This window comes from Lucilia sericata, unplaced genomic scaffold, assembly GCF_015586225.1.
Source record: "Lucilia sericata isolate MDLA Ls3-8-SP2 unplaced genomic scaffold, ASM1558622v1 Contig001566F_arrow, whole genome shotgun sequence".
In the NCBI taxonomy this organism is placed as follows: Eukaryota; Metazoa; Arthropoda; class Insecta; order Diptera; family Calliphoridae; genus Lucilia; species Lucilia sericata.
Genome location: NW_023995488.1, coordinates 51,662 through 69,532, shown reverse-complemented (window position 1 = coordinate 69,532; position 17,871 = coordinate 51,662). Strand labels below are relative to the sequence as shown.

Sequence of the window (17,871 nt, the reverse complement as noted above, 5' to 3'; positions counted from 1 at the left end):
TCTACACACACCATAAACAAAGTTATTAGAGTTTTATGATATTTTATCGAATTGCACAAAGTGGGCGTGGCAGTGGGCAAAATATCTAAATCCATTAAAAAGTACAATTCCTACCCTTTCATTTGCCACCAGCTTTATACAAATATCTTAAGCCGTTTAGAAGTTATAACAGTTTAAAGAAAATTCTGTTGAAAAATCCACCTGCTGCACGATTTTGTTCTCCTGGTGTTTCATGAAATTTTTTAGCAATTAAAAATTTGCTAAAAAAAATTCTTGGAATTTTTTGTTTTTCATAAAAATCGGTATAACTTGGTCATTTGTAGAGCTATGGTTTTGAAATTTGACATACAAGTAGAGAAGAATTTGGCCTATCATATTATGTAAAAATGTTTTTGCCACGCCCTCCCAGAAAAGAACTAAAGGGGCGTAAAGTATATTTAATGAAATTCTTGTTGTTGGACGTGGCTGAGGACTATCTTTTCACTTTTATTCAAAAGTTTAATTTTTATTCTTTCATATGCCATTAATTTCATGAAAATATCTTTCTTCGTTTAGAAGTTATACGTGTTTAGAGAAAACATTGCCAAGCACGAAATACTGAACATTTTGGTATTTCCACCCTTAAACTTAAACCTTTATATCTTGGTCATTTTTAAAGATATTATATTGAAATTTGCCTCACAAGTAAAGAAGATATTGTATTTTCAGCACTTTAAAGAATTTTTGTTCTATATACACCTTGAACAAAGTTATTAGTGTTATAAGTGTTTTATGATATTTTATGTTATTGCACTAAGTGACCGTGAGAGTGGTCAAAATTTCCATATCTATGAAAAAGTACAATTCCTACACTTTCATTTGCCACTATGCTTACACAAATATCTTTCCTCGTTTAGAAGTTATAGGAGTTTAAAGAAAACGTTGTCAAGTCTGAATTACTAAACATCATGGTATTTCCACCCTTATACTTAAACCGTTATATATTGGTCATTTTTGAAGGTATTATAATGAAATTTGCCTCACAAGTAAAGATGATATTGTACTTTCATTACACTCCAGAGTTTTTGTTCTACATATACTATGAACAAAGTTATTAGTGTTTTAATTTATTTTATCGAATTGCACTAAGTGGGCGTGGCAGTGGGCAAAATCTCCAAAACTGTTAAAAAGTACAATTCCTAACCTTTCATTTGCAACCAGTTTTATAAAAATGTCTTAAGCCGTTTAGAAGTTATAAGAGTTTAAAGAAAATTGTGTTGAAAAATCCACCTGCTACACGATTTTGTTCTCCTGGTGTTTCATTAAATTTTTTAGCAATAAAAATTTTGCAAAAAAAAATTCTTAAAATTTTTTGTTTTTCATAAAAATTGCTATAACTCAGTCATTTGTAAAGCTATGGTTTTGAAATTTAACATACAAGTAGAGACAAATTTGGCCTATCAAATTATGTAAAAATATTTTTGCCACGCCCACCCAGGAAAGAACTAAAGGGGCGTAAAGTATATTTAAGGAAATTCGTGTTGTTGGGCGTGGCTGAGGACTAACTTTTCACTTTTATTCATAAGCTTAATTCTTATTCTTTCATATGACATTAATTTCATGAAAATATCTTTTTTCGTTTACAAGTTATAGAAGTTTAAAGAAAACATTGTCAAGTCCGAATTACTGAACATTTTGGTATTTCCACCCTTCAACTTAAACCTTTATATCTTGGTCATGTTTAAAGATATTATATTGAAATTTGCCTCACAAGTAAAGAAGATATTGTATTTTCAGCACTTTAAAGAATTTTTGTTCTATATACACCTTGAACAACTTTATTAGTGTTATTAGTGTTTTATGATATTTTATGTTATTACACTAAGTGACCGTGGGAGTGGTGAAAATTTCCATATCTATGAAAAAGTACAATTCCTACACTTTCATTTGCCATTAGGTTTACACAAATATCTTTTCTCGTTTAGAAGTTATACGCGTTTAAAGAAAACATTGCCAAGCACGAAATACTGAACATTTTGGTATCTCCACCCTTAAACTTAAACCTTTATATCTTGGTCATTTTTTAAGATATTATATTGAAATTTGATGCACAAGTAAAGAAGATATTGTATTTTCAGCACTTAAAAGAATTTTTGATCTATATACACTATGAACAAAGTTATTAGTGTTATTAGTGTTTTATGATATTTTATGTTATTGCACTAAGTGACCGCGAGAGTGGTCAAAATTTCCATATCTATGAAAAAGTACAATTCCTACACTTTCATTTGCCACTAGGCTTACACAAATATCTTTCCTCGTTTAGAAGTTATACTAGTTTAAAGAAAACGTTGTCAAGTCCAAATTACTGAACATCATGGTATTTCCACCCTTAAACTTAAACCGTTATATCTTGGACATTTTTGAAGTTAGGACAACAAAATTTGTTTCACAAGTAAAGATGATATTGTACTTTCATTACAATCAATAATTTTTGTTCTACTTACAATATTAACAAAGTTATTAGTATTTTAATATATTTTATCGAATTGCACTAAGTGGGCGTGGCAGTGGGCAAAATTTCCAAATCCATTAAAAAGTACAATTCCTACCCTTTCATTTGGTATCAGTTTTATAAAAATCTCTTAAGCCGTTTAGAAGTTATAAGAGTTTAAAGAAATTTGTATTGAAAAATCCACCTGCTGCACGATTTTGTTCTCCTGGTGTTTAATGAAATTTTTAAGCAATGAAAAATTTGCAAAAAAAAATTCTTAGAATTTTTTGTTTTTCATAAAAATTGCTATAACTCGGTCATTTGTAGAGCTATGGTTTTGAAATTTGCTATACAAGTAGTGTAAAATTTCCTGTTTCGTAATTTGAAAAAAATTTTATGCCACGCCCTCGTTATGTAGAGATAAAGGGGCGTAAAATTTACATCATGAAATTTTCCTTATTAGGCAAGATAATAAATAAATTTTGTTGTTGTATTTCAAAAGTACAGTTTCCAGCCTATCGTTTGACACTAATATCATGGCAATATCAGCAGTGGTTTAGGAATTATGGTTCATTAAAGAATGACATGATGTTGTTAACTAAACATTATAATAGTTTTACAGGTTTATAAATTAACAACTAAAACAGTTATTTTTATAAAATTTTGGGGCTTTTATAGTTTAAGCTTTTTTTACTCCTGTTGCCTTAGGGGTTAAACTAAAATGTTTGGAAATAAAACTCATTTGAATTGTACTTATTTTTTTTATAAATAATTGTTTATCCAATTGTAAATTTTTATTTAATATATATATTTTTTTTATGTTTTTTTTTGTATTTTTTTTATATATTTTTGTTTGAATTTATCCAACATGAATTTATTTACTGACTAAAATTTATTTATTTTGTAGCTAATTATTATAAATATTATTTAAAAATACAAATTCAAAATTATAATAAAATCATAATAAAAACAATTAAAAAAATATATAATCAGACATAATCAGTTCAGTGTAAAATATAAAATAAAATAAAAAAAGCCACATAAAAATAGACTTAAAAAGAAATACTGTTAAACACAGTATCTTTAAGTTAAAGTTTTGAAATTTTTTCATAAAGAAACCATAAATGATAATAATAATGAAGAAAATTTGTTTATTAAAAAAATAACTAAAATACTTAATAAAAAAACACACAATAAATAACTATTTAACTTTTGATTGTTACTCATAAAGTCAATAAGTAGTAGTTGGGTGTTGAAATTATATTAAAAATAAAAATTATAAAAAATAATGAGGTGGTGTAAATTCACAAATAAAATGCAACAATATTTATTATTTTAAATTAGTATCGTTCTAAAAAAAAAACAAACAAAAACCTGATTATTTTTTATAATTAAATACTTAAATTATGTTTAAAGACTTAATTAAGTACATAAATAAATTAAATTATAAAAGAGAAGAGAAAAAAAATGGTGAAATTTCTTTTTCGTTTTAAGTACGGCCGAAAAATGTCATAAATTTAAAAAAAAATCAAATTATCTAAGAAAGCAAGTGATATAAGCTTTTGCTAAAAGATAATTTTTGTTGTTGGTTTCTTTTAATAAATTAAGTTTTAAAATGAATGAATAGTGTTTTGTATAAGATGTTTGGTTATGTGTGTTTTGTTTTAAATTATTGAGAAGACAATTAAAGTTGTTGTGTGTTATTGGTGAGGAGCAGGGGTGGGGTGTTTGGTAATAATGAATTTTAGTTTTTACTTATGTGTAGTTAGGTCTAAGTATTATTCGATAGTTGTGGTCTAAATGGCACTCTAGGAGATTGCCGGCATCTGTCTAGAAGTAATAATTTGTTTAAATTATAATTACAATTATTTAGTTCTAGATTTTGTTTGTTTAGATTTCTAATAGGGTAGTACTGCTTAGGGTATATTTTTGCAAAAAAGATTCTTTAGTTAATAAACAGGAACTATTTTTTGTTATTTTTTTCTATATAGTATATATATATATTTTGTTTAAAGGTTTTGTTTTTTTTTCCATCTTAATTCCAGGCAAATTATGTTTAGTTTTTCGTTTAAAGGTCCAATTTCTAAATGTTTAATAGGGGTTTGGGGTCCATTCTTTCTAATGTTTATTTGTCTTCTTTCTAAAATGATTAAAAGAAAAAGAAAAACCATAAGTTTTTGTTTGTTTTCAAAAAAAATCTAAATTTCTTATCTCACCTGTACTGGATAAATAAATGCATCGGCTGTATCTTTGCCCAAAGCATTACGGGCTATACACTTATAGGCACCCATATCTTCCCATTTCAAATCGGATATCAATAAATCTCCCGAGGGCAACAGTTTAAAACGTTGATTTTGTTCTATCAAATTACCCTCATCGTTCATCCAGAATACCTCAGCACGGGGACGGGCATGCACCTTGCAGGGCAATACCACATTTGATCCCACCAAATCTAAATGCATTCTTTCACTATATACGATACGTGGTTTAACATGACCCATAAAAGGTTTTTCACGTACTTGCACCAAATCTTTAAGATCCGATTGAGGATAAACTATGGTCGAGGCATAAACGGTTTTAGAACCGGTACGTCCTACACAGGTGTAGGTGCGTGCCTCACTCAACATATGATCGATGACATGCACGGAACGTACTTTAACAATGGCACTAGCACTTGATTCAGAGATTACATTCGATTCGATTGTTTCGATCTGAAAGTAAAGGGAAAGGAGGGAAGGTTTTCTTTAGTATTTTTTATCACTAGTCTTGATTAAAGATCAGTCTACAGTGTTGACTATAGAACAGTCTATACTCTTCGCTGTAGATATAGTCTTGACTATAGACCAGTCTAAGTATTGACTATAGATCAGTCTATAATATTGACTATAGATCAGTTTATAGTCTTGACAATAGATCAGTCTATAGTCTTGTCTGTAGATCAGTCTATAATCTTGACTATAGATCAGTCTATAGTCTTGACTATAGATCATTCTATAGTCTTGACTATAATTCATTCTATAGTTGTGACTAAAGATCATTTTATAGTCTTGACTATAGATCATTCTATAGTCTGCACTATAGATCAGTCTATAGCCTTGACTATAGATCAGTCTATAGTCTTAACTATAGATCTGTCTATAGTCTTAACTATAGATCTGTCTATAGTCTTAACTATAGATCAGTCTATAGTCTTGACCATAGATCAGTCTATAGTCTTGACTATAGATCAATCTATAGTCTTAACTATAGTTCAGTTTATAGTCTTGACTATAGATCAGTCTGTAGTCATGACTATAGATCAGTGTATAGTCTTGACTATAGATCAGTCTATAGTCTTAACTATAGATCTGTCTATAGTCTTGACTATAGATCAGTCTATAGTCTTGACTATAGATCAGTCTATAGTCTTGACTATAGATCAGTCTATAGTCTTGACTATAGATCAGTCTATAGTCTTGACTATAGATCAGTCTATAGTCTTGACTATAGATCAGTCTATAGATTAGTCAATCGTCTTGATTATAGATCAGTCTATAGTCTTGACTATATATCAGTTTATAGTCTTTACTATAGATCAGTCTATAATCTTGACTGTAGGCCTGTCTATGGACTATAAACCTGTCTATAGACTTGACTGTAGACCTGTCTATAGTCCTGCTTTAATATTTCTATAAAAAAAGTTTGTCTCAACATACCTCTGACAAAGGAATATGACCGACAACCCACTGAATGGTGGGTATTTGAGAGCCCATTACTTCGCAAGCAATCTCAACGGGAGAACCCAAACTTTGTAAAATCTTAACGGGAGGAGTTTTAGTGAATTTAATCCAATCCTGACCAAAACGGGTGCGAGGTTGTAGCGAAGCGGATGAAGAGCTCGAGGCCGTTGATTGATCACTAGCACCCGACTCTATGGAATTGTCAACATCATCAATGGCTCTGGCCTCAGAACCATAACTACTGATGAACACCAGCAGGGCCAGTAATAAAAGATGTAAGTTCATTTTCTGCAAATCAAAAGAAAAAAAAAAAAAAAAAAGAAAAATTATTAGTTAAATTTTAAAAATTATTCTAGAATATAAATATCGGGTCATTGAACCAATTAGTTGATATGAGTTTTTAATTAATTACTAGGATGTTGATAACACACGCATTCATTCATTAATATAAAGCTTATCATAAACATAAATTATATTATGTATGGATGTTTTAAAATATTAATTTTTTTTTTATTTATTGGCCAACATACCTCCTAGAAACTTATCAAAACGACTACGACTACGTGACATTCCTATTTTAACAGCTTCTGCTGGTAAAATGATTTTTAAAATTATATTTTGCTTTTTCGATTGCAAAAAAAAAAAGAAGAAAAGAAACGGAACATGTTAAAGAAAAAAAAACTATATGTATTAAGCTAAAAGATTCCCATTGGGTGTTTGAATTCAATAGCTACGACAACCAAGATTACGTGTGTTAGGTTCTTGGCAACAAAAATTTCGAGAAGAAAAAAAAAATCGAAACAAAAAATAAAAGGAAATTTGTTTTAAAATTTTAGGGAATAAATCATTAAGTCTTTAAATAAGTTTTTTTTTTTTGCTTCTTTTCAATTTCTAAACTAAATCGCAATTTCATGACAATTTCCTTAGAAACACTTGTCCTTAGTATAAAGTGTTCAAAAAAAAAAAGAAAAAGAACAAGTACGATCATTAATATAGAATGAAATGACAACTTAACAAGATCATAAATTAACACCACAGCTAACAAAAATAAATTTCCTACAAGATCTTTAGCACAGACACTACACATGCAATCAAATATGATAAAACCTCTAATCTCACAACATCATAGATACAACAGACAGACAGACAGACAGACAGACATACAACCAACAAATAATTATACCGACAAAGAGTAAGTAGTAGCTGTTGGTTGTAGGAAATTAATCAACATAATTTCAGAAATAGATCGTACGCTCATTCACTCATACTTATACAAACATTTAAGCAAAATTCTCATCGTTTGTCTAACATAAAAGTTTTGGCCTAAAGTCTACACCCTAACTAAGTTTGTATATATGTTATATATTTGCTAAAGGGGGGTCTCACTTAATAAATATTATCAGTTCTATATGTATATTTTTCGTATTTTTACTATCAACTAAAGAGGAAACATGCTTTCATTCATGAAATTCTTAAACATTCGCCCCGTACATGTATCTAATCTGAACACATTCTTATAATACTTTTTTTTCAAGACTTTTTTTTTCCTACGTATTTTTAAAACATCATTGTCGTCGTCGTCGTTTACTTAATTCCCTTGACAGAGACAGCATCAGCGTCGTCAGACTGCCACCATACACTTAGTCATTCAGAAAAATTGAACCGACAACCGGCAGACTTAACTCAACACCTAAATATGTTGTCGTCAAATCAGCTAAACCAACCAAACCAACAAAAAAAATATATAGCTAATAAAAAATCGTATTGAAAATCACACGTCTGGTTTTCTATATTTAGTTGTTCACATATGTATATATATAAACTATTATATGTCTGATTTTAAAATAAAAAAATTCATGTAACGTTTGGTTTGATTGTGTCAGTTTAGAGTTTGAAAAATGCGTTAAGTAGAGACATTGTTGCACATCAGCCAATTAAATGAAATTTATCACTTGGTGATAGTTTGTTTAAAAGTATAGAAAGAACAAATCTTAGTCTATAAATAGCTGATTCTTTTTTTTATTCCTATTAGGGGCTTGGCAATATGTGGTGAGTCACTTATAATGGTAACATATTTAACTCCTCTAAGTATACTTTCGGAAATTGTTGCTATTTTTCTTTATCACACTATTATAAACTATAGAGAACTACTTTGTCACTTCCATTAAGGTCTAACCCTCTATATTTAACCTGTTTTTAGCCATACATCTGGTAAATACCGGTTAAAACCCCATTGAAACTATTTTGAACTATACTAAGTCTACTTTCTGAAATTTTTGCTAATTTTCTTAGTCTTATCACTTTATCAAACTGTTAAAACCTATCGATTATATCAGTTAGAACTTTTTGTCACTTAAGTACATATGTTTAGGTATATTTAACCCGTATTTTCCCAAATATCTGGTAAATACCGGTTAAAAACCTATTTATATTTTAAACTTTTTACTTCATGTTATTATGACAAAAAATGTTAACTCAATTTTTTTTTTAAATTTAGCCTTATTAACCCTTATGCTTTCAAATAGGGTTTTCCCTCTATATTAAACCCGAATACATCGAGTCTCTGAACAAGATGATGAGATATTCGATCGAACAATTCTTTAAGGTCAGTCATTAAGAACCTTATGAAGGCTCAAGATCGATGTTCGATCGCTAGAATCTTGCAAATGCATAAAAATCAGCCTATTATCTAGGACTTCATAGATCAGTTATCACAGGTTGGAAGTTATCACAGTGTAGAAGTTCTTCAAATTAAAATGAAAGCTTAAACTCATATTCTAGACAATTGCCCGGCCCTGGCAGATATATGCTACCAAACACTAGGGTCATCACCAAACATAGATCAATTCTTTGATGTTTTCATATATCAGTCATTAGGGACCGTATGAAGTCTCTACGCTAGTACCTTTTATCCTTCTTAGAATGCATTAAATACAGTCTATTATCTAGGTCTTCATAGATAAGTTATTACATTAAGCTGCAAAGCGAAAAATAAAATATAACTCAACTTCTAGGCAATTGCCCGGATCTGGAAGCTATATGCTAGCAAACACTAGGGTCGTCATACTTTTCTCTCTGAACTTTCTGCTACTCACACTTTTCTGTTCTTTTGTTATCCCTATCGCTTTCCTTCTTTTCTGATAATCTTCATATGCAGGGATCTCTTGCGTAAAACTAACCTATTCAATATTAACTATATCAACAAAATTCGGTACAAATTATTTGAAAAATTGCAACCGAATAGGTTTACATTTCTGACCTTAATATTGCCCTATGCCTTATTATTTGTTTTACTAAAAGAAGCAAAACTCTTAATTTCAGTTCTAATTGAATACACACGACTTAATTTCAAATTCTACACAATTAAATGCAAATTTTGCAATGCAAGGTGTTCCGATTTTTTGCCCTTTTTATGTTATAGAACAAAACTGACTAAAGCTACTTTTAGATTTGATTTTACTTCTTAAATGAAAAATTTCCACCCAAAAAGTTTGAATTTTCAGCTTCTAAACTTATCCGTCCTTTATATAGTGCTGTTCTTTTCGATAAGGAGGCAAAATTCTGTACTTTTTTACAAATTGATTTCACTCTAAAGACTTTTCAGATTTGTTGTAAGTTTTTCTAGCCCAAAGAAACGTGTTTTCGTTTTCTGACAAAAATGTTGCCATTTTGCCCCTTTTTGTGTTCTTTTCTTTGGATTTGAAGAATATTTCACATCTTTTTCTTTACAAAAATGTAGGTTTTTTTAGTTTTTTGCCATTTTTCTATTCTTTTGTACAAAGAATAAAATGTTATTTTCTCAAAAAAATGTTGAATTTTTGCCTTCATTTTTATTACGTATTAAAAATGTTGCCTTTTTATAGTATTAGTTATTATACTATATTTTTACTTAAAAAAAAAATTAAACAAAAACGTGTTTTAAGACAAAATCTGTCAAAGTTGCAAGAGAAAATTTTATAATTTGAAGGATCTGAGTTTAAAATGTTGCCCTTTTTCTGCACTTTAATTGGAAATGTTGACTTTTTTTTATTAGAATATCTATGACAAACATTTACAACAAAAAACGAGTTAAAACTGGCAAAGTTTTTAAGGAACACTGTGTAAAATGGTTTTGAATTTTAAAACTAAATTTGTTTTAATTTGATTTAAAATGTATATAACAAGACTTTTTTAACTTACACTTACAGAAAGAAGCCTTTAGTTGGAAAACGTTTAAAAGTAAAAATCTTAATAATTAAGATCTCGTCGGTGACAAAACTAAACTTGATCTAATGTGCTTGAATACAAATTTGAGATCTATATAAGATCGGTGGTTCCATTTTTTTTGGAAACATATTCTTGGAAATCTAAAATTATTATTAATTTAAAAGTTATTTTCAAAATATTTACTATTCTAATAAAGCAAACTAATAAAACCAATAACAATTTCTTTAAAAAAAAATATATTTCACACATTTAAAAATAAAATTTTCTAATATAAAAATAACCATATATTTTTAATGGAAAGTTTGTGTGTTTTAAAAAGAGACAACAAGCAAAAAAACAAGTAAGAATTTATAGTAGGACATGACCGACCATATGATACCCTACACCAGAGATTAAGTTACAAATTTTGATTATTTTTTTAATTTTTTCTTTAACTCAGGAATTTTTTAACAATTGGTTGTCAAAAAAAGAGATTTTCTAAAAGAGAGGTTATATGTAGACAGAGGGGGTTAATATGGTCCTATCCTTATAAATTTTGTTGGAAGAATTTACATCTACATCAGTTATTTATGCAAAATATCAACGTGACATTAGTGTTTATAAGTGATTTTTGACCATCAAGTCATTTTCTGAAGTGGACTTTGTATGGGGTATAGGTTCAAATGAGGCCCGATCATCAGCAGTATCACTATGACTTATATAAAACTAAGTTTTGCAGATTTTTGAAATGATACAAGAACATTTAACATATTTATGAGCTCAGAAGCCCTATTCGAGAGGGTACGGTTTTATGGGGGCTATAAGAAATAATGCACCGATCTTATCTTGAAAATTGCGATCTGTAGAGTGCGCACAAGGTTTACATGGACACACAGACGGAAATCGACTCAGAATATCATCGTGACATTAGTGTTTATAAGTGAATTTTGACCATCAAGTCATTTTCTGAAAGGGTCTGGGATGGGATAGGGTCGAAAGGAGGCTCGATCATTACTAAAATCTGTATCAGCAGTATCATTAAAATTTATATAAAACTAAGTTTTGCCGATTTTTGAAGTGATAAATGGACACACAGACGGACAGACAGAAAGACAGACAGATAGACAGACGGACGGACGGACAGACAGACGGATGGAAAGAAGGACGGACAGACAGACAGAAAGACGGACGGACGGACAGATGGACAGACGGATTTGCTAAATCGACTCAGAAAGTGATTTTGAGCCGATTGATATACTTTAAGGAGGAGGTGTAAGACCAATATTTTTGGGTGTTACAAACATCAGCACAAATGCATAATACCCTCCCCACTATAGTGATGTAGGGTATAAAAAAAACTCACGTGCTATAATTTATTATAACAGCAAAAATTTCAAAATAAATAAAAATAGAAAAAAAAATATTTAAAATTTTCATTAAATTGTGAAATAACATAAAAATAACAACAACAAAACTATTAGCATAAGATAATAACTTAAATACATAAAAGTCGTTAAACAAAAAGAATGCATAGCTTTGAATAGCCGGCTTTTAGAAAACAATTTGATAAGTAAAAAATAATTAATAAAAAATAAAACTTACTTTAATTTTCTTTCTTCGGCGTTTTCTACGTAGATTATGAATGGTTGTAAATTATTTTTAAACTTTGTTTAAAAAAAAATTTAAATTTGGGTTTTTTTTTCTTTATAAATTAACAAACTTCTAGGTTTTTTTTGTTTAATTACTGTCTTTTACGAAGTTTAAACACTCTATTTCGTAATTCTATGTTTTTTTTAACACTGCTTAGGCTCTCTAATGAAATTTTGAGTAGCTTTTTTTTTGACGTTTCGTTTAAGAATTTGTGTTTTTTAAAAAAGATTTTCTTTTTGGACTTTTCTTAGGTTTTGGGGGAATTTTTATGAAATAGAGAAGAATTTCTTTCTTCTTTTCTTTTTGCGTTTTCGTTGTTGAACAATTTTTAATTGTTTACAATTCCCTTTATAAGTTATAGTTAAAAGTAAAGGGGTAATTCTTAGCAGCAGCAGCTTGAAGGAGTTATTTGTTGTTTTAGCTCAAAAAAAAATTTTTTTTTATGGTAAATTGTATGTTATAGTTGTTATTTGATTGATTGTTGTTTTTTTTCAATAGTAAAAACTTTCACTCGCAGGGTTACGTTATAGAGTTCAGTAGTTCTAAATTATGATGAGTCCTTGTGGGTGCGTTATTTTGATTAAAGATTAATAATAAATAGTTTAGCACTGACATAGGTCCTCTAAAGGTCTCCGTTTTGGAAAAGTTTCTTTTCAATGAGGGCGGAATTTTGAAAGATTTTACTTTAGGCGTCTGCTTAAAATATCAATGATTTTTAAATTTTATTAAACACTTTCTGCTAATTGAACGCAATAACAATTTTTTGTTACTTTTTAGTTTTGGAATGTGTTTTTTTGTTTTTTGAAAAAAAATTTTAGTTAAAAACTTTTTTCTTTTTTAACTTTTATTATAAATTTTGTAAAGTTTTATTTACAAATTTTTATTAAATTGTTTTGTTTTTTTTTTTAATACAATAAGTTTTCAAAATTCCAAAAATTTTGTTTTAGTTTTCAAGTTTAAAACATTTTCAGTTTATTTTGTTTTAAAAATTGTTGTAGATTTTTTAAATTTATTTTAGTCTCACTTTGACACAAATTGGGTTCTTTAAACCAGTTAATAGACATTACAGTTAAAGTTTTTTATTAACAATTTTTATTCTGTATAAAAACAAATTATACAGTATATTTTAGTAGAGAAAATTTTTCTTTTAATTGTTGTTCTTTCTCTTTGTTTTTTATTCATCAACTTTTTTTTTTTTGTTAACGATCTAGATTTTATCATGCACGTTTTAAATGCTAAATTTTCATTTATAATTGTTGGTTTTTTTTAAATTATTTTGGAATACGAGGTATTATATGTTAAGCGATCAAAAGCTATTTATTTCAAGAAACCGTTTAGAATTTTTTCTATTTAGAGATGTTTTGCCAGTCGGGACTGAAACAGAACTGATCACTATTCGTTTAATTCAAGCATTTTATAGACTGTTGACGATCGATCGATCTTTAATGCTCTCCCCTTAATGTGAGTATGCTGTCTGTGAGAGTGTGATCGTTTTGTAAATATTGAGTGAGCATTAAATTCTCACTGCACTCAATGTAGCAGTGGTAAGTTTGAGTGTGTGTTCAAGTGATTATTTTACTCATTATTCTCTTTTATCTCTGGTTTCTTAGGGGTTTTCAGTGTAACCATTAGGAGCAGCAGCATGTCACCGTAAAAGAATGAAACCCAGAAAAAAAGACCCTTTGCTGCACTTATATCTATATCTATAAATCGGTTTTGTAAACCTACAACTTTTAGTTGTAATTTAACATTTTCACAACTTCTTTACCATCTCAATAAGTTACTAGAATTTTAATAAAAGTTTTCTTTTACTGTTTAAACATTAAATTCAATCGTTTAACGTCTTGCCGTTAGAACCTTAATACTCTCGCTATAAATTTTTAATTTGTTTCATAATTTTCCATCGTTTTATTTTAAACGAAGTTTAAACGAAGTGTAATTAAGATTTATTATGATTATTACCGAAATTGTGTGTTATTTAGCCGATATAGTTTTGATTTAGTACGCAAAATTGTTTAAATGGTTTATAATTTGGTTATAAAGTATATAAATTTTGATAAAGAAATAATCATTATTTAATTTTGTTAATAAATATTTAAGAGGTATGTAGAAATATGATCCAAATATGATCTTGGGAGCAATGTCCAGATGTTCAGAGTTTCTTAAGAACTCAGATTGAAATGTCTAGAATACCGAGTTTCTAAACATTGGACGATAGGTAATTCCTTTCATATATCCTTTTACAAATATTTTTTAGGGAAAAGAGCGCAGAACAGGCTCGAGCCTTGTGGCCCAGATGTACCTTCTTCTTCTCTCCCCCATGTAGAGATACTTAGGTCAGTAAAATCACCTATTTGTCACTACTATAGACTAATCACTAATCAAAAAGACTACTAAACCGATGCTGACACAATAGCATGAATTACAGGGTTTTTAAGGCATTATGACCGAGATTAAATACAAAAGCAACAAAAAAGCAGAGTACTTTTGGGATTGGACTAGAAGAGTATAAGGACTGTAGTAGGAGTAATAAACGGCCTGTCGCTCGGATATGTTTGATATTGTATCGTTTTCAAAAACTGGTCTATAATGCCGTTACTAAACATATAAATAAGACAACTTTAAACGTTAGACCTTATATGGGGTCTAGAGTCAAATGTGCTTTGATTTTCACAAATTTTTAGAGTATGACTTCTAGGCATTTATACTGGATCTTAACAATAGAGATAGGTCAGTAAAATTTCCTATCTGTCACTTCTATAGACTAATCACTAATCTCAAAGACTCTACTAAACCGATTCTGTCACAATAGGATGAATTGCAGGGTTTTTAAGGCATTATGACCAAAATTAAATACAAAAGCAACCAGAGTACTTTTAGTATTGGACTAGAGGCTGTAGTAGGAGTAATAAACGGTCATTGCGTAATTTGAGCCTTTGTAGGAAATTGGGTCGGTTATTGCAGGTTGTGTAAGGACGATATGGAGCTAGAAACAGTTACTAGATTGGCAGGTAAAATACCATAAAGAATTCCCTTCTATGTTCGTTTCTTCTTCATTTCTTTGGAGGTAAAAATACCCTTTTCACATCTTTCACTCTCACTCTCTCTATCTCTGAATATTCTGTCTTTTTTCAATATTCTTTGTTTTATTTCATTTCAGACGATCATATATATCAGGACTGTGAGAAATCGTTCACCGATTTCAATAAAAAAGTTTATTCTTAAATACGACTATTCGATTTTTTTACTAGATTTTTACAAAAATAAATATTACTTAAAAATCCAATTTTTTTGCTAAAATTAAAAATTTTCACTAAAAATATAATATAATTTTTACTAAAAATCCTAATTTTCACTAAAAATTCAAATTTTGATATTTTCATAAAAAATATAAATTTTCAGTAAAAATGTAAATTTTTATTAAAAATTTAAATTTTCATTAAAAATGAAAATTTTCACAAAAAATACCAAATTTTCATTAAAAATTAAAATTTTCACAAAAATTCCAAAATTTAAAAAAAAATCAAATTTTCACTAAATTTTGAAATTTTTACCAAAAATTAAATTTTCGAAAAAATTCCAAATTTTTCACAAAAAAATCAAAATTTTCTCTAAAAATCTAAAAATTAACATTTACACTAAAAACGTCCAAAGTTTCACTAAAAACGTTCAAAGTTTCACTAAAAATTAAAATTTTTTCAAAAAAATATTTTTCATTAAAAATATAAATTTGTTCACTTAAAACTTCGATTTAATAAATAATAACACTTTTTACTAAAAGATTCGAAAAAAATAAAATCTAGTTCCATAATAGATTCCTCAGGGGCTAAGATCAGATTCTTGTTCTGACACTTTATATAACAACCAAATCCATATATTCTTATTTGTTCAAAAAATTCCCTTAACTTAAACCTGTTACTTTTAGATTTAAAAAAATACATTAATTTCAGAAAAGAAAATTAATGAACTTCATTAAAGAAAAATTCTAAAATATAACAATTTGAAAATTTCAAGGAGTTTCAGATTAACACTGCCTCACTACAACACCGCTGCACTGTTTGACAGCTGCACATACTATATTTTAAATTAATTAAAACACATTTTTCTTCGTATGATTCAGATTATGGGTTTCAAGTGTTTGATCACGTTTAACCACTGACACTGTTATTACCTTCATATAACTTAAATATATTACCAATAACAAGTAATAAATATCACTTATTTATACACTAAAATCACACCCTCTTTTCGATACGCAAAAACCAAAACACTTTGAAACATTGTTGCAAATAAATTTTCAAAAAAATAAATACCTGATTATTGATTATGTGTAATATTGATGGTAGTGGCGGCCACAGAATAAAAAAATATTCAATGACAAAGAAGGAATCGAGATCAGTTGATCGTTTCTTTTTTTTTCGATATTTTTGGTTTGTAGTTCGTTTGAATCTTCTAAAACCACCAACAACCGGTAACTTGTATGAAACAATGATATTTGTTTCTTCAAATAAATACTTTTTTTCATTCTGACGTTTTTGCAAAAAAAAAAAATCAATTGATATATAATACTAGATTATATTATATACAATAAGTTTGTATATAGTTCTAAGTATGTAGTTAAGTTTGTTTGAACATATAATATTTATTAAGTTTAAATCTGTATTATATGGTATAAATATGTATTAATTTTTTTTTTAATGGCAGATATTCCCGTCATGTCAGTCAGTTTGATTTTTTTTGCAATTGCCTAAAACAGTGTTGAGCAAAAATATAGATAAATTTAAAAAATATGTATTACTTAGAGAGAGTACCTTACTAGAAAACTATTACACTCTGCATTACCTTAAATGGCTGTAGTAATAAGTTCTTTCATTTTAACATAAAACCTTGTAAGGCAATACTTCACCTACATTATGCTTATTCAGATTCAGCTTTCCAATGTTCGGGGATAAATTACGGTATTCGCGATTGAAATCTCCTTTTGAGATTAGCGATCATTATCAAATGCTATACATTGACTGAAGCATTAGCCTTTGAGCCATTCGATCGAGTACAGAATAGTGTTGCAACTGGAACCTTTATTCTCTGTGAGTTTAGAAAGTATGCGAAAGTTTTGTCCACCACAGTAAGCTAGCAGTTGTATGGTATGTGCACCGGTATGTTTTAAGTGTTTTAAGCACATGATCCCAACAGTGACGTACAAAAGTTTAGTCCGCAAACTTGAATACTTTCCTCTTTATAACTTTTTCTACGATTTCTTTCAAAAAGGAAGTAACTACTGGACTCAGAGAAATAGTAATTTTTCATGGTTTATAACATTTCGAAACAAAAGAAACATATTCTCAATATCATACTATTTATGAACTTTTCTTATTCCGAATGAAAATGGTTTGTGTCGATGTGCGAATCATACTATTTATTACAAAATTCATTCCAGTTATGCATTTTTTTCTTGTATTAAAGGAAATGTTGTGTTCTTTCTTTTTGTGCAAATCTACTTGAACCTATTCTTAAAGACTCACGAGACTCGGGGGGCAGAGTATAGAACAATTCTAAAGACATTTGAAGATTTCATAGTTTTCCTTCGCCCTAATCTTCATTTGACAAACATATATCAAACTGTTCAGTGGAGAACATTTTGAGATTGAGTTAAAATGTTTTTCACAGTTTGTTTGCTCTCTTTCTCTCATTATATACATTTATATAAAAGTTATCACAATGATATCAATCAATTGATCATAGTTTCTATTCAAAATATGGAATAATAACAAAGTAAAAACACAAAAGCAGTGTTCTCGAGCAATTAGCATTCTGAGCTATAGGGTCACTTGACAGTAATTGATC

The 17,871-nt window shown here is 28.7% G+C and overlaps 2 protein-coding genes across 4 annotated transcripts in view; both read right to left on the bottom strand.

Annotated features, from left to right (window-relative positions):
• Window positions 1-4,373: 4,373 nt before the first annotated feature.
• LOC119611959 (neural/ectodermal development factor IMP-L2) overlaps window positions 4,374-17,871 on the bottom strand; it is a 61,885-nt gene continuing 48,387 nt past the window's right edge. For 2 of the 3 annotated variants that reach the window (XM_037967654.1, XM_037967652.1), the window contains exons 2-4: window positions 6,169-6,480; window positions 4,690-5,184; window positions 4,374-4,613 (exon numbers count right to left, since the gene is read on the bottom strand). In XM_037967654.1, the coding sequence (XP_037823582.1) occupies window positions 4,599-4,613; window positions 4,690-5,184; window positions 6,169-6,477 (819 nt within the window). In that variant the 5' untranslated portion in view covers window positions 6,478-6,480 and the 3' untranslated portion in view covers window positions 4,374-4,598. Of the gene's footprint in view, window positions 4,614-4,689; window positions 5,185-6,168; window positions 6,481-11,979; window positions 12,154-17,871 lie in introns of those variants that run through there. The other variant, XM_037967653.1, reaches the window with a different exon arrangement.
• LOC119611961 lies at window positions 11,980-12,722 on the bottom strand. The gene has a single exon (XM_037967655.1). The coding sequence runs from the start codon at window positions 12,640-12,642 to the stop codon at window positions 12,547-12,549; it is 96 nt and encodes a 31-aa protein (XP_037823583.1). The 5' UTR covers window positions 12,643-12,722; the 3' UTR covers window positions 11,980-12,546.

Excerpts from the sequence above, each read along its gene's own strand:
- LOC119611961 (XM_037967655.1), bottom strand. The coding sequence starts at position 12,642 with ATGTCAGTGCTAAACTATTTATTATTAATCTTTAATCAAAATAACGCA.